Genomic DNA, 27798 nt, shown 5'->3' with positions numbered 1-27798 from the left:
GGGCAGTCACAATGCAGTTACAGGGCTCAGAAGACAATGTGCTGTATGAGAGCTGAAGACACTACACTCTACTGGTGGCTTAGAAGGTGGGTGCCACTCATGGTGCTAGAGGATAGCGGAGGAGGCAACATACACTCTTAGGTTTATGTCTGTATACATAAATAATTTTTTATTGTGGCATCTCTTTCTTGATAAAAATATTCCGTAGGGGATTGGATACGTAAAACCATGTTAGATTCAACAGAAGAATAACACCCAAAATTCAGTTAGACATTGTGTTCTGCAACAAACACCTCACAGAACTGAGGGTTTATCACTCTCATATATATTGTGTCATTCTACCATTCAATTGTTGGCACTTTACCCACTCCAGAGTAAACAGGATTATCATCAACATGACTTCACGTAATGCTTCGTATGCAGAATTTGGTAACAGTGTTCCATTATATTTTTCATGAGAAGGCTTCTTCTAATGTACCAAATTGACCAAGTTCCTTCTCAATATGAAAGCCCAAGGTTTGCTGAGACTAGTGACAATGTGGGAAGGGGCTCCTCTCACTCAGGGCCCTTCTAGAGGTCCTCTTCTGTAGTGTGACATTCTGATGCAGTATTTCTGCTTACGATAATATGCATGTTTTCTGTTGCGTGAATTCAGTGATGTAAAGCCAGATCTGATCTCACTGAGGCTTTCTCATTCTGTTCCTCTCAAGTGTGACTACTCCGATGCACATTGAGCACTGATTTCTGAACAAAGCCTTTCCCACAGACTACACACTTATAGGGTTTGTCTCCAGTGTGCGTTGTCTGGTGTTTATTCAAATTCGACCTGTCAGTGAAGGCCTTCCCACACTCAGCACACACATAAGGCTTCTCCCCTGTGTGAATTCGCTGATGCACTTGGAGTTGTGATTTCTTAGTGAAAGATTTGCCACAGTCACTGCATTCATAAGGTTTCTCTCCAGTATGAATTCTATGATGTATAATCAGCTCTGACTTTTGTCTGAAGGTCTTCCCACATTCAGAGCAGATGTAGGGCTTTTCTCCAGTATGAGTTTTCTGGTGTTTACTGAGATTTGACCTGCCACTAAAGGCTTTCCCACACACAGCACACACATACGGTTTTTCTCCTGTGTGAATTGGTTGATGCACCAGGAGCTGAGATTTAGAGGTGAAGGATTTCCCACAATCACTGCATTCATAAGGTTTCTCTCCAGTGTGGATCCTCTGGTGAGTAATGAAGTTTGACTTCCGGATGAAGGCTCTTCCACACTCAGTGCACACGTAGGGTTTCTCTCCTGTATGAATTTTCTGATGCACAATAAGTATTGATTTCTGGTTGAAGGCTTTTCCACATTCATGACATTCATACTGTCTCTCTCCAGTGTGAATTTTCTGGTGTATATTGAGGTGTGATTTCTGGGTGAAGGCTTTTCCACAGGTACTACATTCATAAGGTTTCTCCCCAGTATGAATTCTCTGATGTGTAATCAGGTCTGACCTCTGTGTGAAGGCCTTGCCACATTTAGAACATACATAGGACTTCTCTCCTGTATGAGTTTTCTGATGTGTAATGAGATTTGACCTGTTGGTGAATGCCTTCCCACACTTAGTGCACATATAGGGTTTCTCTCCTGTGTGAATACGTTTGTGCACGTGGAGTTGTGACTTGGAAGTAAAGGATTTCCCACAGTGACCACATTTATAAGGTTTCTCTCCGGTATGAATTATTTGATGGGCGATCAAGTGTGCCTTCTGGATGAAGGCTAGCCCACATTTCATGCATACATATGACTTTTCTCCTGTATGAATTCTTTGATGCACTGTGAGTGCTGACTTCTGAGTAAAGGCTTTTCCACAATCACCGCATTCATAAGGTTTTTCTCCGGTGTGAATTCTCTGATGTATAATCAACTCTGACCTGTAGGTAAAGGCTTTACCACATTCATTACATATTGAAGATTTCTCCCTAATTTGAACTTTCTTATGTGTATTGAGGTTGGAACTACTGTTGAAAAGCTTCCCATATTCGTTGCATATAAAGGGTCTCATTCTTGTGTGAGTTCGTTGATGTACCTGAAGTTGTGACTTAGAAATGAAGGACTTCCCACAGTTACTGCACTCATATGGTTTTTCTCCAGTATGAATTCTTCGGTGTGCAATCAAGTGTGTCTTCTGGATGAAGGCCTGTCCACATATGATACATATATAGGATCTCTCACCTGTATGAATTTTCTGATGCATCTTGAGTGTGGACTTTTGTGTGAATGCTTTGCCACAATCACTGCATTCATGGTGTCTCTCTCCGGTATGAATTTTCTGATGTATACTAAGATCTGAGTTATAAGAGAAGCCTTTCCCACATTCACTGCATTCATAGAGTTTTTCTCCAGTATGAATTCTCTGATGCCTGAAAAGAGAAGATACCTGGAAAAATGCTTTCCCACAGTCACCACACTTATAGGGCTTCTCTCTAGTATGGGTCCTCTGATGTGTAATGAATTCTGGTTTCTGTACAAAAGCCTTCCCACAGTCAATACATACATAGAGTTTCTCTCCTGTATGAACTTTCAGATGTACCTTGAGTTGTGACTTCTGGGTAAAGATGTTTCCAAATTCAGCACATTCGTAAGACTTTTCCCCAATGTGAATTTTCTGGTGTTGAGAGGATGCCTGCTTATAGCTGAGGGTTTTTCCACATTGATTATGGTCCCACAATTTCTCCCCTGCTGGAGTACAGTGACGGCCAGTAGAGGAAGAAATTTTACCATGTTCAGTAATCTTATTAATGTTCCTTGACCCACTGTTTCTATTATGACTGTGTAAATCTAAATTATGCTTCAAAGCATTTCCAAATAAGTCACACTGATGGGGTCTTCTTGGGGAAGGAATGTTTTGGCTCCCATGGATTATTTTTCGAATGTCCTTATATTCATAATCTCTCTTTATAGTCAGTGTTTTCTTGATGAAAGCAACATCTCTTAAAGATTTCTTTTCTCTTTGTTGATAGCTCTCTATCTGGTCAGCAATCTGCCAAAATTCTTCTAGAATAAAATACAACAAAATGTCACGTGTAGCATCACTTTCCCTCTCAATGTAGAAAGAAGCTTTTTCAGAAATTCTCTGCTGTGAAGTTTGAAACTCAAACTCTCCTTCTCAAAGGAGAATGAGGAGATGATTTTAGCTCAAAGAGCAGCTAGCAGACGCAAGAGGGGAGGGTCATATGGCTCATCCAGGTTGAACACAGTGAAAAGGGTGAGATGACTCATTGGCTAAGGCTTGGTGACAGTGGTGACAGGAAACATTCTGGGATACAATTCAGTTTATTTAGGAAACTTTATGAAGACAATGCACCATGCACTTAAGTGAAAAAAGTAAGGCAAAGAATAAGATATACATCAGAATAACATTTATATAAACTAATAATACATACCCCAAGTTACTTTAAATTTTAAAAGAACATATATGAATTTAAAAGTATGTTTCCATCATATAAAACAATTGCCTGTGATGGGAAGTGAGATGAGTCTGGGGAAAAGAAGGAAAAAGGAATAAATCAAAAAATAAATAGAGAATCCTTACCCATACTGATGATGATAGTCCTGAATGAAGACATGATTAAATTCAAACCCCATGCGAAGTACAGAAATAAAGCAATTACAAAAATCAGCCAGCCAGGCAGAAAGCCACTAGTCAGTGTAAATTCTCAAGCACCATAAGAAGGAAAAGTCCGAATGGTACTCCCAAAGGCTAAGCAACAGCGACCCCTAAGTCATCAGCTGGAGGAAAGGCATAGGGAACGGGGAAGTGAGAAATCTTATGTCAGTGACTATGGAGGAAACAGAAAGAGAGCATGATTGGAGGTAAAGTTCGAAAGCATCTCACAGTGAGAGAGAGAGAGAAATGAAAGAGGACTAGGAGGAGTGGAGTGTCTTACATATAGTAACTTTGAAAGAAAGCAGATCTTAAAGATACATAAAGAAGATCTCAGACAATGGGGAAGGCAGAAAGATAAAAGAATGTTAGACAAACGGAGCAGAGCCAAGGAAAATAGAAAATATTTAATGAGGCAAATCGGCATGTGATCCAGACTCCAAAAAAGCCAAGGAAGAAGATGGAAATGACAAAGGCATTTATGTAGTAAGGCTTTTAGTTATTTGAGAGGCCGATGTCAAGGGTTGTCAAGTAACACAAAAAAATTAGAACCCTCGAGAAGAGCCATCTTTACAGCATTTCAGAATGCCAGGCTTTCTCAAGATGGCTGAGATTTACTCTCCTGTCTCCCATCAGCCTGGGTCCCACTCACCTGGACAGCTCTGACGCAGGCTCTCACTCTGCATTGCCCATGGCTCCTCTGCTTGTTCCAACATGAAAACCTCTGGTTCAGGAACTTGATACCCTGTTTGTGAGACATGACAAAAAGTCTCGGTCCAGCTAATTGTGTTTCAGGGACCCATCAATAAAGTTCTGTCATTCAATGAGGCTTTGTTCGTTAGGAAAGTAATAGTATATCTCTGAGAACAGAGTACAGTTGTCCCTTGAACAACAGGGGACTGTTGAACTGCATGGGTCCACTTATCTGTGGACTCTTTTCAATAAATATATTTACTGAAAATACTGGAAAATCTTTTGGAGATTTGTGAGAATTTGAAAATACAGACAAACTGCATAGCCTAGAAATATCAAAAAAATTTAAGAAAAAGAGATGTCATGAATGCATAAAATACACGTAGATACTAGTCTATTTTATCATTTACTACCATGAAATATACACAAATCTATTATAAAAAGTTAAAATTTATCAAAACTCACCCCCCCAAAAACTTACAGACCCTACATGGCACCATTCACAGTGGAGAAATGTAAACAAATGTAAAGATGCTGTATTAAATCCTAACTACATAAAATTAACTGTAGTGAGTACTGTACTACCGTAATTTTGTAGCCACCTCCTACTCTACTGCAGTGAGCTCAAGTGCTGTGAGTATCCACTTAAAATACCCTCATCATGTGAGCAGTCCCTCTCTCTAGCAAATTGCATACAACAGTAAAAAGGGATCTCTCCCAGGTTCTCATGTACTTTTTGTTCAATGCAATATGATAAACCCAGAATAACATCACGGGACCCATACTGGTGCCACTAGTGATGCTGGAAGTGCTCCCAAGAGCAGAGAAGCCATGACATTACAAGAGAAATTTGAATTGCTTGCTCATCCCATAGATTGAGGTCTGCAGCTGCAGTTGCTGGCCATTTCAAGATAAATGAGTCCAGCATAAGGACTATCGTTAAAAAAAAAAAAAGAAAAGAAAAGGAAATTCATGAACCATCACTGCAGCTACAGCAGCAGGCATGAAAACCTTGCATTTTTTGAGAAATATTTTATCTTGTACTAAAAATGTAGTTTTTATGTGGGTGCAGGATTGCTATAAGAAAAGCAACCAGAGACTCTTAACATGATTTGAGAAAAAGTGAAGTCATTATAACTTAAAGTGAAAGGTAACCATAAGTTTATTCTCTATGTCTGTGAATCTGTTTCTTTTTGTAGGTAAGTTCATTCGTGAACTTATGATTATCGGGGGTAAAGGGGTTGGGAAGGGATAAATTGGGAATTTGAAAACTGCACCTCTTGGGGAGTGATGGAAATGTTAGCTAATCTTGACTGTGGTGGTGGTTTCACAGGTGTATACATTTATCAAAATTCATCAAATTGTACAACTGAAATATGTGTAGTTTACTGTACAGGAACCATACCACAAAAACGGTGTTTAACAAAAAGCAAAAGGAAGGTGACGGATCTAACGCTAGAGAATTTAATGCCAGTAGAGGATGGTTTCATAATTTTAGAAAGAGGTTCAACCTAAAAAATATCAAGACAATAGGAGAAGCAGCTCTGCTGACCAGGAGGCAGCAGATGAGTTCCTAGACGCCATTAAGAAAATCACTGAGGAGAATGGATATCTGCCTGAACAGGTTTTTAATGCAGATGAAAATGCTCTATTCTGGAAAAAAAAAAAGCCACAAAAGACATTTATTACTAAAGAAGAGACGTGAGCACCAGGATTTAAGGCAGGAACTTAAATCCTAACTAACTCTACTGTTTTTGTGCAAATGCAGTAGGGTTAATGATCAGGACTGCTTTATCTGTCTGTAAAGCGGCTAACCCCAAGCCTTGAAGGGAAAAGATAAACACCAGCTGCCAGTCTTGGTTACAAAACAAGAAGGCCTGGATAACAAGAACCTTTTTAGATTGGTTCCACTGAGGCTTTGTCCTTGAAGTCACAAAGTACCTTGCCAGTAAGGGAATGTCTTTAAAGTTCTTTTGTATTTGGACAATGCCACTGGCCACCCAGAACCCTCACCAAAGCTGTCAAATGGTCTACTTGTCCCCAAACACAACATCTCTAATTCAGCCCCTAGATCACAAGGACCATTAAGGCTTATTACACATGGTACTCTATGGTAAGGACTGTCAACACTATGGAAGAGAGCCTCAAGAGAGAACACTATGACAAACTAAAAGACTTACACCACTGAAGATGCCACCGTTGTTAGAGAAAATGCTGTGAAAGCCAACAAACCTGAAACAAATTCCTGCTGGAGAAACTGTGTCCAGATGTTGTGCACGACTTCATAGGATTTACAACAAAGCTAATGAGGGAAACTATGAAAGACATTGTGAATAAGGAAAAAAAGGTGGGTGAAGGGTTTTAAGATATGGATCTTGGAAAAATTCAAGAGCTAACAGACGTCACACCAGAGGAAGTGACAGAAGACAGCTTGATGAAGATGAGCGCTTCTGAATCAGCGCCAGGTGATGAGGAAGAAGACACAGAAGCAGCAGTGCCAGAAAACAAACTGACGTTAGATAATCCGGCAGAAAAGTTCTGATTATTTAAGACTCCTGACTTCTTTTACGACACGGGCTTTTCTGTGATATGGGCACTGAAACTGAAGCAAATGGTGGAAGAAGGATTGGTACCACATAGAAACATTTTTAGAGAAATGAAAAATCAAGAAAATGGTCAGACAGAAATTACAGTGTTTTTCTGTAAAGTTACACCAGTGGGCCTGCCTCGCCTGCTCCTCTTCCACCTCCACCTCCTCCACTTCTTCCATCTCTGCCATCCCTGAGACAGTAAGACCAATGCCTCCTCTTCCTCCTCCTCCTCAGCTTACTCAACGTGAGGATGACGAGGATGAAGACCTTTATGATGCTCCACTGCCGTTTGATGAGTAGTAAATAATCACCGTGCTGTACAGTTAATAAACTTACCTGTTGTGTGTGCGTGTGTCTTCCTGTGAAAATCTAGTGACTGTATGGTAGCAAGAATGGGATGAGATGTATTTTATCATCATCATCATGATCATCAAGGATTCATCATGTAGAACACCGTGTGCAAGATTTGTATTAAAGTCGACAGCTTATCCTTACATAGGCATAAGGTGAGTGATATTTAATATAAAATTAATAATGTGTTTGTTTTCTTGTTTTGTAACTTCACTTTCAAAGAACTGCATTACCATATGGTATGCCTCTCTTGTAACTGGAGAAATTGCATATCAGCCTGTCATCACAGATAGTGATTTTTTTTTAATGTAACTGTTTCCAATACTGTATTATGAATCTGACTGTAATACCATATTCCATAAAAATTGTACAGCACTTCATCTATTAGTGTATAGGCTCAGCTACCGTGTAGCCATCACACTGCTGCTTCTTCATCACCAATAAGTGAATTGTTCATTATACCTATAATACAAATTTCTTTTCCACATTATCTTTTCATTTTTGATGTCTAGTGTTGTAATACATACAAATTTCTACAGTGTTTTGCATCACTTAAGACAATATTGATGTAGGTACTGTAAGAAGACAATTCACCTTGTAAATAGATGATGTAAACTATGGTACCGATAAATACAGTATAGTACTGTAAATGTATTTTCTCTTCCTTATGATTTTCTTAATAACATTTTCTGTTCTCTAGCTTACTTTATTGCAAGAATACAGTATATAATACATGTAACATACAAAATATGTATCAACCGACTGTTTATGTTATTGGTAAAGCTTCCAGTCAACAGCAGGCTATTAGCCGTTAAGTGTTTGGGGAGTCAAAAGTTATACGTGGATTTACAACTGTGCAGGGGGTTGGTGCCTCTAACACACCAACAACACCTGTGTTGTTCAAGGGTCAACTGTAATACTCAGAGTGCCCCAAAGGCTAAAGAATCTTGGACAAATAAAGGACAAAACCATCATATAAGTCAGATACCTCACAGTATTCAGCAACTGAGAAAGAAAACACTCTCAGTGGGCCTTCCCTTAGATATGCAGGTAACTGTGCTTACCTACTGAAAGCAGGTGGCTGTAGGTCTCCAGCATCACATCCCGGTACAGGATTTTCTGATCAAGGTCTAGTTGCTGCCACTCTTCTCTGCTGAAATCTACAGCCACATCCCCGAAGGACACTGATCCCTGTAAGGGCACATTCCTGTTCAGCATGAATAATTAGCTTTGGGGGAATGGAGAGACTATTTAGAAACATAGAACTTGGGTTTTGCTGCTGTTAATACACTCACTCTTTTTAAAAAATCACCTCCCATCATTTCCCTAACATTTTATTATGCAATTTTATAAACATACAGAAAATTTAGAAGAATTTTATAGTGAAAACCTCTATGACCACCACTTGGAATCTATCACTAACACATACTATACTTGTTTTACCACACAGTCACCCATCCTTTTACCCATTCATTAATCCATCTTACTTTCTAGTGCATTTCAAAGTAAACTACAGATGCCAGTACACTTCCTCATAAATACTTCAGAATGCAAATCACTAACTACAGTATAGTTAACCTTTTTCAGGTAAGCTTTACATATAATGAAATGCACAAATCCTTGGTATACCATTTGAAGTTTTGACAAATGCACACACCTGTGTAATCCAGGAACTTTTAAAAATAAGGTTTCATATAGGGTGTATATTAAATATCTAGTTTTACATAATATTTTATGGAAGACAGACATCAAATAAAGAATTTCTGCTTTGTTCTATACGGTTCTAAGTCAATTATTTGTTCTTCTAAACTGAAGATTGAACTACACTCTTATTCTTCTAGCAACTGGATGAATGACCTGTGATACAATTTCTGAGCAATTTAGAACTAGCCATTATGCTAGTCGTAGAAACACAAAAATGAATTATTTATGTTTCCAATGTTCTAGCAACTTAAAAGAATTGGAAAACAAATAAGATCTAAGGTTTAAAAGAAAAGAAGAAGACGCAAGTTCACTAAAGTGTCAAAAAATAAATCTCCATGTGGAACACACTGAGGTCCCCAAACAGGAAAAAGTCCATTCTACATGGGGGTGTAAGTTTATATTAGGTGAGGAATTTAAGTTGGAAGATGAGAAGTGTAATACAGAATGGGGTTGTGAGGGAGGCCAGAAAAGATGAAAGCAAACGTGTGGATACAGGAAAACACACAGTGAATTTGAAGAACAGCAAACAGATCTATGTAAGTAGAGAGAAGTCTGCACGATATGATAGGAAGGTGGTTATAGGAAAAGCAGTTTGCTCATAGAACAAGTATGAATGTTTCACTTTAAGTAAAGGTAATAATCAGATTTATATTAATATATTTCCCTGTAAGATCTGTATTGCAGAATAACCAAATAAATAATGAGGAAAGGTTCTTTACAAAATGATTGCTCACTAATCTACTCTAGAAGTTAGGATAGAATTAGAATAACATCATTTCATTACTCCTAGTGAAATAATGGGTTTAGACAATAATCATTAAGGGTTGCTCAACTGTTTGAGGTGAAAGGCTGAAGAGAAGTTTAAAATGGATGAATCAGCTAGCAACATCTGCACCCACTGATTGATGTGTTTTAACATCACAAAAAGAGAGATAACCAGATACTATGTGCCTCCTGACATGATACAGTAATTAATTTCATTCTATCACCCAATTGAGTATTTTCGCCAAATATATTAAAAAAATCCAGCCTGAATCTCATTAAGCCTCCAGATCTAACAAATCATTCATAGGTAATTGAAGGATAGAGTAACATAGTAAACAATATCAAGACCAAAACATCAGCTAAATCCATAAAGCAGCAAATGATCTGTTTCTCCAAAAAATAAACTACAACAGAAAAAATACGGAGGGGAATCTTCTCTTTATTAAAAGAGACTTCAGAGTCATACCAAACAAATGCAACTTACGGACTTTGTTCGGCCCTTAATTAAAGCAAACCAAAATTAAAAAGGTATTTATGGCATGTTTAGAGAAATTCAAACAATAACTGGGTATTAAATGATATCTAGGAATTACTGTTATGATTTAGGTGTGATCATGGCTTACTGCTTATGTTAAACAAAAAGGAAGAAAAAAAGAATTCTCATCTCTTAGAAATACACATCAAAGTATTCAGAGATAAAATGGTGTTTGAGATTTACTTTAAAATAATCCAGCAGCTGGGGAGGAGGGTGGTTTTAGATGATACAAGAATGACACAATGCTGATGGCTACCAAAGCCGAGTGACAGGCACAATAGATACAAGGGCTCCTTATATTATTCTCTTTACTCTTGACTACATTTATATTTAATTCATAATAAAATGTTATTTTTTTAAATGTTATTTTTTAAAAACATGATATTAAAAATCTAATCTGGAAATGCATAATGGAAGGAATGGCTATTTTCATCTGGAATCATAAACATTTAAAAAAGGCATTATAGGGACTTGAACAGTCCACATTCAGCAAATTATAAGAATAGTTAGACAGGGTATCATCAATGATATAGAAGAACAACAGGATCTAATCAATATTTAGAATATTCCAACCAATGGCAGCAGAATACATATTCTTTTCAAGCATTCATAGAACAGTGACTAAGACAGACCATATCCTAGGTTGTGAAACAAACCTCAACAACTGAAAAGAACTGAAATAATCTGAAGTACGTTCTCTGACCATAATGGAATCAAACTAAAAATCAATAACAGAAAAATCTCTGAAGAAATTATATTAGAAAATAATAACAAAAGCTATCTGGAAAGTTACAAAATATCTGAAAATTAAACAACACACTTCTAAATAACATGTAAGTCAAAGAAGAATCCTCAAAAGAAATTTAGAAAATACACAGAATTGAAAGAAAGTGAGAATATAACATATCAAAATCTGTGGGATGCAGATAAAAGTGTTGAAAGGAAAATTTATAGCATTAAATGCTTACATTAGAAAAAGGGAAACAAACAATCCAAATAAAAAATGCACAGAGGATTGGAATAAGGCATTTTTTTCCAAAGAAAATATACAGATTGCCAGCAAGTACATGAAAATGTGTTCAACATCACTAATGATCAGGGAAGTACAAATCAAATCCACAAAGAGACATCACCTTACACCTTACACCTTGCTAGAATGGCTGTTATAAAAACAAAAAACAAATACCCCCAGAAATATAAGAAATAACAAGTGCTGGCAAAGATGGGGGGGAAAGGAACCCTTGTGCACTACTGGAAGAATGTAAACTGGTGCAACCACTATGGAAAACACTTTGGAGTTTCCTCAAAAAATTAAAACTAGAACCATCAAATTGTCTAGCAATTCCACTTCTGGATACTTTTTCAAAGGAAATGAAAACACTAACTTGAAAAGATATACGCACCCTCACATTCATTGCAGCATTATCTACAATAGCCAAGACATGGAAGCAACTTAAGCGTCTAATGATGGATGAATGGATAAAGAAAATGTGGTATTTATGTATGCAATGGAAAATTATTCAGCCATAAAAAAGAAGGAAATCTTGCCATTTTCAACAGCATGGGTAGACCTCAAGGGCATATAGTAAGTGAATTAAGTCAGAGAGAGAAGGAAAAATACTGTATGATCTCACTTTTATGCAGAATGTTAAAAAACCCCAAAAGAACAGGAACTGAATTCACAGATACAGATTAGAGATTGGTGGCTGCCAGAAGCAGAGGGTAGATGGGCAAAATGGGCGAAGGTGGTCAAAAGTATAGGCTTCCAGGTATAAAATAAGTAAGTTATGGGATGTAATATACAGCAATAGTAACTATAGTTAATACTGTATTGTATTTTTGAAAATTGCTAAGAGAAATCTTGAAGGTTCTCAACACAAGAAAAAAAGATAGTTAACTATGTATGGTGATGGATGTTAACTAGATTTACTGCAGTGACCATTTCACAATATATATAGACATCAAATAACATTGTATACCTGAAACTAATGGGTTAAACATCAATTATATATCAATTTTTTTTTAAAATGGAAGAGGAAAGTTCTCAAGTCAATAATCTAAATTCCTACCTCAAGAAACTAGAAAAAGAAAAGCAAAATAAACCCAAAGCAAGAAAAAAGAAGAAAATAATAAAGAGTACGTATCAATGAAATTGAAAACAAAATTTTTTTAAAAACTGGAGAAAAGTCAATAAAACAATGTAGTTATTTTGGGGGAAAAAAATCACTAACATTAATAAACCTTGCTGACTGTCCTAGCAGTCAACCAGACTGACAAGGATAAAAAGAAGATACAAATCACCAATGTCAGGAATGAAACAGGAGTATCATTACAGATGCAGCAGCCATTAAAAGAAAAATGAGGGAATACAAAAACTGTGCTAACAGAGTCAATAAGTTAAAAGAAATGGACCAATAACTCCAAAATCACAAACTACCAAAACTTAACATGATGAAATGGAAAAGGTGGTAATAACCCTACAACCATTAAATTAAATTAAATTCATTATGTAAAAGCTTTTGAAAAAGAAATCTCCAGACCCAGACAGTTTTACCAGAGAATTCTACTAAACTTTTAACAAAGAGTTAGTCTTATTTTTACATAATCTCATCCAGAAAATAGAAGAGTAGGAAATACTTCCCAACTAATTTTATGGGACCAGTATTATTACCCTGATACCAAAACAGTGCAAAGACAGTACCAGAAAGAAAACTACAGACTAATACCTCTTGTGAACTTAGATGCAAAAATCCTAAAGAAAATGCTGGCAAACCAGATCCAGCAATGAATAAAAAGAATTGTGTACCTCAATAAACTGGAATTTATGGGAGAACTCTCGGTAGTATATTTTGCAATGCCTTTGACTCTATAAGTATTTCAAAATAAATTAAAAATTTGAAAAATATACTGAAGAACGATTATCCTCAAAACAGAGTATTCTGAAATGGGCAAGACAGGAAAGTCAGTCCCAAGAAGCACTGCACAATTCATGTGAGAGAATACAAAATCCTTACTCACCTAAAGTAAGGCTGTGGTAAGGCTACAGGAGAGATTGCTGTTAATAATTAAGGAGGTAAAACTGATACTGAGTTGAAAGTGCGAAAAAGGACTCATGTAAGTCTCAGTTAATCAGTTTTGTGTTGCTGTAGGTTCGATGTCACAGATGAGTTTACAAACTAGAGGAGGAGGAAGAAGACCAGAAATAATAAATTTTGTAAATAGTGAGATTTAGGCAATAAGAAATATACAAGACTGCATACTAGGCAGGTGGAGAGAGAGCTAGTATGGAGTTGAAGATTTGGGAGTTGTATATACAAAGCAGGTCACTGAATTCAGGGGAAGGAATGAACGTGCAGGAAGGACAGGATAGAGAAAGTATTAAAGATACTTGCAGTTTTTAATGTTTAAAATTATGATACTTGAAAGCTATCTTTTTATTTAATTGTGTTCAGAGATTACAGTTTATTTCTTTGTGATCCAAAGGATGACAGTAAAAGAATAAGCAAAAAGCACATCTGAATCCACCAACAGAAAGGAAACAAGAGCCCCTATCCAAACATCAGACAGAGCTGAATTCTAGGGAAAAAAAAGTAAACGTGACAAGGACAAAAAGAACTTAGATGTCATTACTGTCACTGCACCAAATTACATAGCATCAAAATGTATAAACAGAAACTACAGGCAAATACAGAGAGAAATATATTCGTGATGGAAAACTTTAAATAGCATCTCTTGGCTCAAGAAGATAAAGTGGAAAATAAAAGCTACATTGTAAAAATCTCATAACTATGTATCTTATTGTAAAAAAGTTGGTATCTAGAAACATTCAAGTGCCTATGTACATTGAGAAATATTAAACATAAAACTTGCACACACACACACGTTAGTATTCCAAAAGTAGAATAAAATCAATGCAAATAAATCTCTCCAAAGATGGCGATCTTAATTTCATTAAAAGCAGAATTTTTTAAGTAAAAATCTTAACACCTACAAGTGAAAATGTAGTAAATGGTAATTAAAGGTTTCATTGGAAATTTAATGTTCCTAGAAATTCATCCATTTAAGCTAGGTTTTAAGTGTTATTTCTTTGAGATACATTATTTTTCTAGATTATTTTTGAGCTTTGTTTTGCTGTAAATAGTTAATACACTTGACTTTTGAATCTATGTTCACAATTTCTAGTTTTGTTTTAACTGCCGTTGACTGGTTTGAGCATCAAGATTAACATAGTAAACAAAATAAAACAAACACCAAAAACAAGATTGGGAATAAGTTGACATACCATCTTGACCCAAAATTTTGTTGTAAAGATCAAACTGTAAAACCATACGACGTTTTCCAACATTTTTGACTGTGTTGGAGGTGTCTGATCAACATTTTAATTTCTTCAAAGGCTTCTGAACCATTTGTATTTGCCGTTTTGACATTTACGTTTTGGAAAATTTCATCCTTTTTGTTTAGGTTTTCATGTTTTTGTGTATGATTTTATATAACATTCAAGATTATTTTAATATTTGATAGAGCAGTAACCATCTCTGTTTTATTACATATTTTCTGTGTATCTCTACTCCCTTTTTTTGATCACCTCCACATAGAAATGTGCTTCTGCCAAATATTTTTCTCAATTATTTCATTCTCTTTGTGACTGATTTCTTCTCTTATCTTTTTTCAGTCCTGATTGTTATCTCATATTTATTCTTTTTCTAACTTCTTCAGTTGAAAGTATAACTCACACCATAGGTTTTGTTTCTTTTTTTCTCCAAACTCCCAGGATTCCTTAAAAAGCATTTAAAACTATATTTTCCCCTATGTTTATGGTTTAGCTTCACCACACAACTTTAAGATCTAGTACTGTATTTACTAAACTTCAACTCAAAGAATTTTGTAAGAAGACATTTCGTGATTTTTCTTTTAAAGAATATTTATGAAGAAAGAAATTTTAAGTGGCATTAAGTCCACTCAAAATGTTGTGTAAAAAAGCCTTTTGCTTTCTATATGATAGAATAATGCTCTTGCTCAGAAAATAAAATCAACATTATAGCAAAGGTAGGTATTTTTTGTCTGCTTTGATCATGAAGTTTTTGAGAGTACTTGATAAAATGGTCAATGGTATAGTTAATGATTTCTGTTCATTTTTACTTAATATAGTTCAAAGATACATACTATTAATTAAACAAATATTGACAATTCTTTTTGGTATATTATTACTTTTGTAAGTTTGAACCAGGCCTCTCCCTCCCTTTGGATATTTTTCATCTTAAATTCCTTTTGATCTGTTTCTAAACCTGCAGCCTTAGCTTTCTTTTGGCTTTTGTTTCTGAGTAAATTTTTCCATTCCTTTATTTTCAGACAAGGAGAAAAGCAACCCTTGAGTGCTGAGAACTTGCCTGGCACTATTGTTTAGACTTGGGTGTTGCTAGGAGCTGGCCAGGCAGGATCAGCCAGGTCACGGTGCTCTCCAGTTACACGAAAAACACAGAGAACACCAACATCAAACAGGACCACTCTCTGACCGTGAGGGCGCAAGACAAAACCAAGACCACTCTGTGATCATGTCTGAGCACAGACAAAAATCAGAACATTGTTCAAACCACAAAAGTGACCGAACATCCCCTTGTTCTAGCTAATACAAGTGACTGCTGCTTTTGACTCGCTCCATTCTTCCTACCTTCTAGATAAAAGATGCCCAATCACAGAACTGCCCAACGGCAATGGAAGTGGAGGTTCACTGAGATTCAGCTGAGATTCACTGCATCTGACTAAAAGCCTGCACTGATATTCCACTGCTTCTAATATATACAACAGAAAGGGAAGACAAGACGAGAATTACCCTGCCACGTTGTTCACGATATTGCACCATACAGTATTGAATTTTATCAATTGTTGAAAAAAAAGTGCACAAATGTGTCTAGTATGCCACTTTTTGTGAAATGGAAAGGAAAAAAGTTTATAATTGTTTTTATTTACATAAAGAAACTAAGCAGTCGCCGGGAGGGTATCGCTCAGTGGTAGAGCACATGCCTAGCAAGCATGAGGTCCTGGGTTCAATCCCCAGTCCCTCCATTAAATAAATAAATAAACTTAATTACCTCCCACCAAAAATGAAGAAAGAAAGGAAGGAAGGAAGAAACTAAGCAGTCAAAACTAACAAAACTGGTCATTTGTATTGGGGCAACCTGGGCAAGCAGGGGACAGAGATGCACCAAACACAGTCCTGACCTTTCCCAGAATTTCTTTCATTATGCCTTTCAACTGTACTGCTTTGTATATTTTTTTTAATTTCTGAAGTGTTTGTATTATCTACTCAAAAAATTACACCATTCCGAATAAATTATTACAATATTTTCAGATAAGAAATAAGATTACATCTGTGAAATAAGAACAGGATGCTAATAAAAAGAAACATTTATAAAACCAACTAGAGTTTTTGAAAATTAAAACTCTGAATTAAAATGTTGATAGCAGTAATGAGGAACTCAATAGAAGGGCTGGAAGACAAAGTTAATTAAGTTTAGCAGAATAAGAAGTAATAAATAAATAGAAGAACACGGAGAACCAAATTTCAGAGAGAGATTAGAGAAAGTATTTGTGTAGGGGAAACAGTTTAGGAAGAAAAGAGAAATGCTTTCAAAGTCTTGCACATAACTGATTTCTAACCAGGAATTTCATTCTCAGCCAAAAGATCAATATAGCATGAGGTCAAAATAAAGGAGAGTTTTCCTTGACATCGTACCTCTCCATTGTCATACTACTGGCCTCTAGATGTGGATACATGACCTGTGTGTTGCTCATTCTCAGCAGAAAGATCAAGATGTTTCAGGAGCAGAGGAGAGTCTGGCTGCTTCCTGTGACCCAGCTCCCTCCGCCCTCAGGCTTTGGTGCTCCCAGGACGAATTCCCACCCCTGGGACTCCTCATCCTCACCTCACATGAACTATGTTCCTCTGGAGCCAGGCCTAGGGATTTCTGGGGAGAGGACCAATTAGCTGGCATGGTCATGCTGGGTCTCAACCTTTATTCTCTCAGAAGCCTAAAGTTTGGTGGACATCTGTGAACTCCAGCAGAGCTGCTGGGGAGAGGTGAGCTGGGGTCTGGAGGAAGATCTGGCCCAGTGGCTCCCTAGAGACACCAAGAAACCTGAAAAGACAATGTCCACATGGTCAGTCATCACAGAAACATTTCCAGGGAACACCAAGATGTAGTTTCCTGAGCTAGACACCACAAAGCAGTGGCTCTCAAATTTGAGTGTGCGTTCAAATCACCTAAAGGGTTTGTTAAAATACAGTTAAAAATCCTCAGACTCACTCTGACAGTCTCTGATGCTGTAGGTCTAGGGTAGGGGCTGTCTATTTGGGCTACTCTAACAAAATACCAGATTGGGGAGCTTATAAACAACGGAAATTTATTGCTCACAGTTCTGGGAAGTCCAAGATCAAGGTGCCAGAATGATCATGTTTTGGTGAAGGCCTTCTTGGTTCATAGCCAGCACCTTCTAGCTGTATCTTCACATGGTAGAAGGGGCTAGGGGCTCTATGGGATCTCTTTTATAAGAGCACTAATCCCATTCATGAGGGTTCTACCTTCAAAACCTAATCATCCCGCAAAGGTCCAACCTTCTGATACCATACTTTTGGGTGTTAAGATTCCAACATATGAATTTGGGGTTGGGGGGCAAACATTTAGACCACAGCAGAGCCCAAGAATTTGCATTTCTAACTAGTACCCAGGTGATGCTAAAGCCGCTATTCCAGGAACCACACTTTGAGAACCAGTGCTGTGGAGAACATATTTAACAAAAACCTGTGATAGTCATGGTAAAATACGGGGAAAATCATGAGATATGGAGTAATGTTATTGCAGATTTGAATTGCAGCTCTGCTACTTTTCGGTTATGAGAAAATGAAGAAGCTATTTCAGCTTCAGTTTCAAAAATGAGGATGAAAGTGCCAACCTCAAAAAGTTATGAACATTAAATGAGCTGGTGCTTGCAAAGCACTCATCACCTCCCTGGAACGCAAGCAGCATGCAATAAATATCAGCCACTACCACGCACTATTGGATATTAAAATTTAATATAAAAATATAAAAAGCAAGTAAAGCAATAGACTAGACAATACTGATTTATATACGTGACCAAAGTGACATTCAACTCAGTGTACACAAGACATTCTTCGCATAGATGGCGTTGACATAATTGGCTATCCATCTGGAAGAAAACAAACTAGATCCCCAACCTACACTACACATTAGACTGAATTCCAACAGGAACAAACATTTTAAGTTTATGTAATTAAAAAATCTCAAAGAATATTAAAATAAAATTTAGAGTATACATTTGTATAACACTGGTGGGGTAGGAGGGACCTTATTACACATGAGAGAAAACCCAGAAACTACAAAAGAAAAAACAAATATTTCTTAATTCTATGTTAAAATACACCTTAAAAATAAAAATCAAGATATACATATAAAAGATTTTTTCAATATGTGATGATAGGTTATCCCTAATGTTAAAAAATCTAGCAAACAGAAAAAAAATGCCCAGAAAAAAAACAAAGGATATGAAAATTCAAAGAAAAGGCAATTTAGATGGCAATTAAAGAAAAAGATGCTAACTTTATTAACAGGAAAATGCATTAAGGCAACTAGGTATAGTTTTCCCTCAGAATTGTAAAAGCTTTTTAAAAAAAATGGTGGAAAGCATTTGGGAAATTGAACTCTCTTATAAATTGTTGGTGGAAGCTTAAATTGCTATAATATCTTTTGAATTATTCAGTCGTATCTATTATTAAAAATACACATAACCGTTCCTAATAATAGTTTCAAATATATAAAGCAAAAACAGATAGAAGGAAGGGCAAGTGGACAAATCACCTTTCCAGTGTGAGTGTATCTTTATAATGAAACAGACAAAACAATCTGTGTAATGTATTTCTGAAACAATACAATACAATTAATAGAGAACACACTGTTTTTACGTAATAGATAATGACATTTAGGAAAACAGACCGTGAACTGGGCCATAAAGCAATTTTTACACTTGATCATCACCCAGAGGTATTTGAAATAGAGAATGCACTTCTAAATAATTCATGCGTCATAGAAAAAAAAACTGAAATTCAAAAAAAGACAAAAACAAAACCCCAACACTCAGACTTGAGCAGTAAAGAAAATGCTACATACCTAAGCTTGTGAATATTTATAAAGCAAGCTCGTCACAGACCCGAGATCCCTATGCTGACGCCACAGACCCTGTCACTGACCAGAGACCCTCATCACTGGACCCTCAAATCCCAACTGCTCATCTCAAAGATCCTCATTGCCCAGAGAGAACCCTATCACTGACCCCTCTGACACCCATCAACCGACGCCACAGACCCCGCCCCTAATGCTGAACCCCAAAACCATCATCACTAACTCCACGGACAACCCTTCCATCACTGACCCCACAGATTCCTAATCAAGATCAGCCAAAATCACCTCAGAGACCTCTCGGAATTAAAACGTGAAGATCCTCTTGAAACAAACGGCAAAAACGACTCCGAAGGCCACTTCCGCTTCCTCTAGCACCGCCCCTAGAGGACTGTTGGTACTGCGCATGCTCTGAGTTGCCTTAGAAGCGGCGTTCTGCCAGCAGTCAACCCGGCGAAGATCCGTTGCTAGGGACCTTGTGCAGTGTCCGTAAGAGGCGCTGTCGGGCAGAGAACATGGCTGCGCCCAACGGCGCTTCGGCTTGCGGGGCGCCATTTTGGGAAGAGTGTCCATTCCGTACACTGGGGAAATAGGCCTCCTGCCGGTTTTCATACAGGTAGGCAGGGGTTACCACACAGAATACGGGAGTGTGGTCTTGGCTAGGTAGGCTTCCGGGAGGAGGAAGCTATTGGAGATGCGGTCCGGAGCTTCATGTTATGTAATAGAAAACCTACAATGCCCCTCGGGATACAGCACAGTGCGGAGGGCAATTGCCTGCTTGGAGAAACCACCCGGGAAGTAGGGAGCCAGGGAGGAAAAATCACCAAAGGAGAAAGACAGATGCCTTATATTCCACGGCTGGATCCTGGGAGAAATTACCGGGGGATGATCAGGATGTCAAGTCAGAATGGTACAATCCATTTTTTGGAGGAAGTACTCAGGGAGAGTGTGGAGAGGTTAGAATGGAGTCCGCTCCTGGGCCGAAAACATTCAGCAAGACAGAGAAATGTCAGAACGAGCAATCCGCTGCAGGAAGGATGGTGCAGTCTTTAACACGAGAAATGAAACCTTAAGTCCAGTCTCTGACTCCTCCCTTAGCTTCTCCTATATGGAAATTGTGGAGCAGCTAACACTCTCCCCACCCCCAGTTCCCCACTCGGGGGGGGGGGGCTATGAGTGGGATTTGTAAAGACAAGTCTTTTCATCTCGTGGGCTCCTAGATATTCTTCAAAACCCAGCTTAAATGTTGCCTCTTCCAGAATGTTCTTCCACCTGATGATGGTAGGAGTTTCTATGTCCTACTTAAGGTGTTGTTTCAGTCCCAGGAGATGAGGAAGATGTTTTGAGGGAACTGGGCCTGGGCTCTGATGTGGACATCCTGGGTATCTTCAGGCCAGTTGTGTCCCCTTCTGGGATTCAGCTTAAAAATAGGACAAGTTAGAGGGTTGGACTCTGCTTATGCCAGGTTCTCTTTCTTTTCCCAAAGCCTGATTTAAGGAAAACCCTGTGAAAGTCCATTAGTAAACATACATTTTTATCAGAGGCCTAAGAATTACTGTTAATTTTGTTGGTAATGTGGTTATGTTAAAAAAAAAAGTTTATCTTTTAGAGATTCATATGGAAGTATTTATGGGTGAAATATTAGCTTTAAAAACTTCACTGGAGAGGGGTAGATGAATGAAACAAGAGTAACAGAATGATGATAAATGCTGAAGCAGGGGATGATGGGTACATGGAGTTTAGTATAACGTTCTCTTCTTTAGTATTTGTATGAAACTTTCACAGTAAAATTTAACTAGACAGGAAAGGCGTTTTAAAAACATTTTCAAAGAAATATTATGAAGAAGAAAGCAGGTGTGTTGACAGAATTAAATAATACAGCCATAAGCAAACAATGAATAAAGATATTCCATATTTTAAAAAGATGCAGCTACCATGGGCATACAACACTTCTAACATTTATTTCACAATATAGTTCTGTAATATGGGAAAAAGTGATAGAACAGGGACATTTTGAGGAAGCTACAATCACAGTAGCATATTAACACATCTCTCAGAAACAGATCAAACAGAAGAAAGGTGAGGATTAGGCTGTACTGGAATAATATAAATAGTTTGCTTGGTATATCACTCATTTACATTGAAAAAAATTTTTAACCAGAGAATGAACATTTTTTCCCCAAACATAGAACACTCATAAAAATTCTCCACAAAGTAGGCCAAAAAAGAAATTACAAAGCTCCTAGATTTATATCACATAAGTCATATTCTCAGACAACATCAAAATGAAAATAGAAAGCAACAACAGGCAGATAATGAAATGTTTTAAATGCCTGGGCATTAAAATATACGTACGTGAGTAATTCTTCGGTTAAGGACAGCATAACAAGGGATATTACAAATTATTTAGAATGAAGAGGGAAATAATAGTACAATGTATTGAAAATCTAAGGGATGGGCCATGTCTGTTTAACTCACTGCTGTTTAATCAGCTTATAGCACAATGTCTACCATATAACAGGTGTTCAATTAAGTAACTATTGAATGATGAAGGGTTAGGAAAAGGAATTAGAATGAAGGTACAGGAAAATATCAGGAAGTTAAGAAAATAGGGAAAGCAGTTAAGTTTCATAATCATCATTATTTTAAAATAATTTTTATGATATTCTATGCATTGTGGCAAAACTATATAGTTAAGCTTCATGTGATTCTGAACATATAGATTTGTGGATGTGGGAGGCTAGCACTCTCCAGTGATGCAAAGAGTGTATTAGTGACTCCTGAGCCAGAAACTCTGTAATAAAAACAACACTGAATGTTATTTGATGGGGACAAGGGTATGGTTGTTCAAAGTGGAATACCCTAGGGAAAGTTCAAAGGACTGACTGAGTTTGGTGTGAGCAGATGATGCAGAGGGCTTTCACGTCAAGAGTAGACACTGTGTAACATACCACTTGGTTGGCATGTGATGATGCTGGCCAAGGATGAGAAACTAGATAACTTCACCAAAGGCTATAGCCATTGACAGTCTGAAGTAAAAGCAAGCTCCAGATAGCATGACAGGGAGAGGGACAGCTCAGCGGTAGAGGGTGTGCCTAGCATGCACAAGGTCTTAAGTTCAATCTCCAGTACCTCCATTAAAAAATAAATAAATAAACCTAATTACCTCTCCCCCCAAAATTAAAAAGAAAAACTGAATAGCATGACAGAACAAAATGTAAAGTGCTGTAGTATGAAAATCAAATGAACTCTATCAAAGAGATTGGATTTCAAGTCTCAGCTCTACTATTTGCAAGGTTTGTGCCCTTTGAAAAATTTGTCTGTAAGTTCCATTTCCTCATCTGTAAAATGATGGTAATATCTGACATATATATGTTTAATTGCTAAAATTAAGAATAATTCAGGACAAAATTGGCAAAATATTGCTAACTGTTGAAGCTGGATGATAGATGCATGTAAATTTATTGTATTGTTTGCTTTGCTTTCATGAATGTTTGAAATTTTTTATAATAAAAAGAAAAGATAATAATTTGGGCAAAGTCCTTAGGAAAAAATTAAGTGGTTAGCAAATGGTAATTGTTATAAATAGGAAATTATCTTCACAAAAATCATAAAAGACCAATGATTTTGAAGACATCAAAGTAGAGCTGGGCTGAGAAGCACAAACCAAAAACTGAACGTTATTCTACTATCCTTCTCCAAAAGTCAAATAAAATTAATAGTACCAGAACATGTGCCCCATATATCATCGTTTTCCAGATGAAGAAAGTGTGGTAACTCATCCAGTTTCACCTATGGTCTTACATACTGGGGCCACTATAAGAGTCACCACTACAATGCTCAACAAACACACTGCTTGACGCTTCCAATAACCAGCCCCCATCAGCCCCATTCCAGGCTCTAGGATTTCTCTCCTTCAGTTTCTTTGGTGCGGTTTGGGTCTGAGACTCCCAGGTTTCCGCTGCCAGAGCAGCACAGGTCCTGCGCCAGGCTAATCCGCGGAGAAATGAATTATGTCAAAAATGGCGGTGTAGTCAGTCAGTCTGGAACATTCTCAGAGAGAGTTACAATTCCTAAAAGACTCTTGGGCGCCACTCTGTCCTTCACTGTGTCCAAGCTCAGGGCAGAAGGCCAACACAATCTTGGGCGGGCGCCTCAACCATCCCAACTCTGGACTACATTTCCCAGAAGTTCGGGCGGCTTCGGTGCTACTCCCGCGACCTGTTTCTATTTCTCAGGGAACACATGGCTCCCTGGGATTGGCTAGACACATGGAGGCAGCTTGTCTCTAGGGCGTAGGGGGCTGCCCCTGGATCTTGAAGACTACTGGCAGCGATTCCGAGAGGGGAGAAGAGATGTGGCTCGGCCTAGGCTGTGTTCTAACAGAAAATCCGAGGGCTGGCAGCCATCTTGTCCAAGCGAATCTGGCTCCGGACTACATTTCCCAGAGGCCCCGGCGGATTTAGGGCCGCCCCTTCACTCGCCTGCAGGACCCTCGGCCTCCAGGGAAGGGGGAGTGCAAGGTGAGCGGCCTAGGTCTTGAGGGCTCGGCTAGGTTCCGGAGGTGCATCCGCGAGGGTCTGAAGGGACTGTCTAGGCGGGTCCGGAGTCTCGGGGCCATATTATTTGGCCGGTCTGGGGGGTGGGCCGAAGTGTGGGATTCCACATGTGCGTTTGTGACCCTTGTGACTGTGTGGCGGTGTGTGCGGGTGTGTTTGTATGTCCCTGTGGTGGGTGTGTCATTGTGACTGTGTGCGCGGAGCTCTGTGTGTAGGTATGGTTGTGTCCCCGTGGTAGGACTGTGATTTTGCTTGTCTGTTTAACTTTGTGTCATTGTGTGTACTGGGGAGGGGAGTGTAGGGAATCTGATTATGTGGCTATGACTTTGTTATCTAAGGGCTGCGTGTGTGTGATTGATTGTGGTTCTATAAATGTTAGCAGTACTAAGTGTACTGGACGTCTGTGACTGTGAGGATGTGTGAGTGTGAACTTGTAACTTTTTGTGGCACTGTGTGTGTGGTTGGAGGGTGCCTATAATTGTGCCAGGCTGATTGTGTGTCCCAGTGGTTGATATATGACATCAGGACAGATTTTGGTCTTGGACAGCATTGACTTTTCCCCTTCTAACACCAGGAATGCTCAGGGCAGTCTAAATTCCTCTAAACTCTCTTCATCCGTCCTCTCCATGGGTAATAGGTGTGGGTCCAGAGTAACCTCGGATCAGTCTGTGCCACCAGAAAGGCCTGGCATTTCATGATTCCTTTCTCCTTTCTCAGCTCTGCTTTTCTCAGAGAGGTCCCCAGAGGAAGACGGAGGAATGGCTGTTGGCCATGCCGAATACAAGGTGCGCTTGGGTTTCCTTTTTGCTTTATAAGTACCCTGGTGCACATATGCATACTTCCCTAGGTAATAAACATACCAATGGAATTGCTGGGCCATAGGGTATGTGTGTATCTTCAAATTTCCTGGATAATGCTGGCCTGATTTTCAATATGGTTGTACCAGTTAAATTCTTACCGGCAGTTTATAAACCTAATCATCTTGTATTCTTTCTAATATTGGGTCACTTGGTATTTTAATTTTTGATGAATCTGCTGGTGTAATGGCTTAGCATGTGGTTTTTAAAAATACACACTCCAAAAAGTACAAAAATAGAAATATAAGACTTGATGAATTTTACAAAATGATCATATTTGTTTAACCAGAGCTCAGGAAATCAGTTCAGGAAATAGAGCATTACCAGCATTCCAGAAGCCTAATTCTTGTCCCGTCCACTCACTGCCCACATCTCCCAAAGATAACAATTATTCTATCTTCTATAGCCATGGATTAATTTTATCTGTTCTTAAATTTTATATAAATAGAATCACACAGTATCTGCTCTTTTGTGCTTGGCTTCTTTTTGTTCACCATGACATTTCACATGTAATACGAATGTACTGTGTAATAATATTATGTAGTATGGATATGTGAGATTCATCCGTGTTGCTTCATGTAGTTGTAGGTCATTTGTTATTGTTGCTTAAAAGTGCGTTGTATAAACATACCACAATTTGTTTATCCTTTCCATTATTGATTGGCTTTTGAGTTGTTTTCAGGTTGGGACTATTATGAGCAGGACTGCTATGACCATTCTTGTGTGTCTGTTGGTGCACGTATGAATGCATTTCTGTTGGGTATATTTCTAGGAGTGAAACTTCTGTAGCATAGGTTATACAAATATTCAACTTTAGTATATATTGACAATTTTCCTAAATGGTTGGATCAGTTTACACTCCTGACTTTAGTGGATGAGAATAGACTTTGAGAGAAGCTTTACTGGAGACGAACAGCAATAGTTCATAATAAAAAGGTTAGTCCACCAGTAAGATATTATCATTCTAAATGTATAGACCTTCATAAAATGACTTCAAATATATATGACAGAACTGATAGAGATAGTAGACAAATCACAATCATAGTAGGGGATTTTTAGCACTTTCTTCAATAGCTGGTAGGACAATCAGTATAAACCCAGTAAAGTTATATAACATTTGGACAATGTGATTGACAAATCTCACTTAAATGTTATATGTAGATCAGTGTACAATACAACTATAATATATATTACTTTCAGGTGCATATGACACATTTATCCAAATTGATCATATGCTGGACCATAAAGTGAATCTCAATAAATTTCAAAGGATTGAAACATACATAAAACTATATGTTTTCTGACCACAATGGAATTCAGCGAGAAGTCAACAACAAAAGATAATTAGAAATTTCCCAATGTTCAAGATTTAAGCAATGGTAAACAACTAGTGAGTCAAAGAAGAAACTGCAATAGAAATTCAAAGTATTCTGACTGAATGATAATGAAAATATAACATCAAAATGTGGGGTGTCGCTGAAGCTGAACCTGAGGGAAATATATAGCTGTAAATACATAATTCTAGTAAAGAAGAATGTTGAAAAATCGATCTATGTGTTCATCTTAAGAAATTAAGGAAAAGCATACTAAATTAAACCCAAAGAAAGCTAAAACTAGGAAACAATAAGAGCTCAAATATAAACTTACAAATACAAATATAAATGTATATTGAAACATGAAGTGAATTTATAATTGAGAAGATTAATAAAGCCAAAAGTTTATTTGGGGGAATTAGTACAACTGATAAGCCACTAGCAAAACTTGAAGGAAAAAAGGGAGAAAAGACACAGATTACCAAATTAGATAGGAAGGAAAAAACAAAACCACCACAGATTATGTTTAAGGCTGAGTTCCCAATTCCTGATTGGTACCTGGGACTTATTGCACAATATTAGAACCTGAGCCAGTGACCATTATGGTGATTCCCTTTTTAATTTCATCAGACGTGTAAATTTTTGATTTTGATAAAGATTTTTATTTTTGTAACTCAGTGTCTTTATTGGACATGAAGTGTGCTTTGTTTTCATAGTCTGCAACGTCATTACAACTCACTCTCCTGCCATGAAGATATATTGACGTGGGCGAGGGGTGTTTTTTAAAAAACTTAAATTTCCTAGTTAATGTTGCTACATAATTATTAGGGGTTTAATATTGTTAATAAAATGTTCATTTCCTAGGTGATAATGGACTGAGTATACAGTGAGCTCTCATTTGGAACATTCAGCTTATTACTTTACTGTACCCTGTTTCCACTTGGTTTTGTGTGTGTCCACTGGTGCTGACTGTGGAATACACTTTCTATCTTGGATTATTATGTGAGGCCACAGGTGTGATGGGTCCTTCCTGGTTTTGGTACAGTTTTTCCTTTTTCTGGAGCTAAGTGGCTTTTTTGAAGTACTCTGCATTTATACTTTTCAGATTGCGCAGATGGAAACAAGCACCTTTTACCAGGAATCTGAATAATATAACGAGAAAAAAAAACCCACAAATGAAATCACTAATTATGGCAAGTTAAAGAAAAAAACTATTCTTATTCACTTTCCTCTTTTGTGGACTTTATAACAGTTTTCCTCTTACATGTTATTATGGACTTAACATTTTCAGATGTTTCAGTTAACTGATGATTGTCATGGGCTCCATTGTAGCACAAATGCGGCAGGAGGAGTGTGTTGCTGCATAAATTTTCATTACTTGGCCCCCTGCAGGAGACTCTGAAAAGGAGTCCTTTCAGCACAGCACCTGATAGTTTTTGTTTTTTGTTTGTTTTCTTATAAACAACAGAAATTTATTTCTCACAGTTCTGGATGCTGAAAGTCTGAGAGCAGGATGGTCTCAGACATGGTCAGGTGAGGAGGGCCCTCTTCAGGGTTGCAGACTTTTTTTTTTCTCCTTTATATTTTA

At 37.7% G+C, this 27798-nt stretch overlaps 1 protein-coding gene and 1 long non-coding RNA gene across 4 annotated transcripts; one reads left to right on the top strand and one right to left on the bottom strand.

Moving 5' to 3' along the window:
• Positions 1 to 152: 152 nt before the first annotated feature.
• LOC102539540 (uncharacterized) lies at positions 153 to 19864 on the bottom strand. 3 transcript variants are annotated; one of them, XM_072968656.1, is made up of 5 exons: positions 19770 to 19864; positions 17214 to 17426; positions 8351 to 8477; positions 4304 to 4396; positions 153 to 3041 (listed from the first exon to the last, which is right to left on the bottom strand). In XM_072968656.1, the coding sequence occupies exons 2-5, from the start codon at positions 17286 to 17288 to the stop codon at positions 706 to 708; spliced, it is 2631 nt and encodes an 876-aa protein (XP_072824757.1). In that variant the 5' UTR covers positions 17289 to 17426; positions 19770 to 19864; the 3' UTR covers positions 153 to 705. The 3 variants fall into 3 exon arrangements, with proteins under 3 accessions (XP_072824757.1, XP_072824758.1, XP_072824759.1); XM_072968657.1 differs by having other exon boundaries at positions 19735 to 19858; XM_072968658.1 differs by having other exon boundaries at positions 19779 to 19847.
• LOC140698391 (uncharacterized) lies at positions 19438 to 27395 on the top strand. The gene is made up of 3 exons (XR_012076180.1): positions 19438 to 20097; positions 24758 to 24825; positions 27316 to 27395. It is a non-coding gene; the product is annotated as an uncharacterized lncRNA (long non-coding RNA).
• Positions 27396 to 27798: the final 403 nt, after the last annotated feature.

Source organism: Vicugna pacos, chromosome 9 (assembly GCF_048564905.1).
Source record: "Vicugna pacos chromosome 9, VicPac4, whole genome shotgun sequence".
In the NCBI taxonomy this organism is placed as follows: domain Eukaryota; kingdom Metazoa; phylum Chordata; class Mammalia; order Artiodactyla; family Camelidae; genus Vicugna; species Vicugna pacos.
This window is presented reverse-complemented; position numbering and strand designations above follow the sequence as displayed.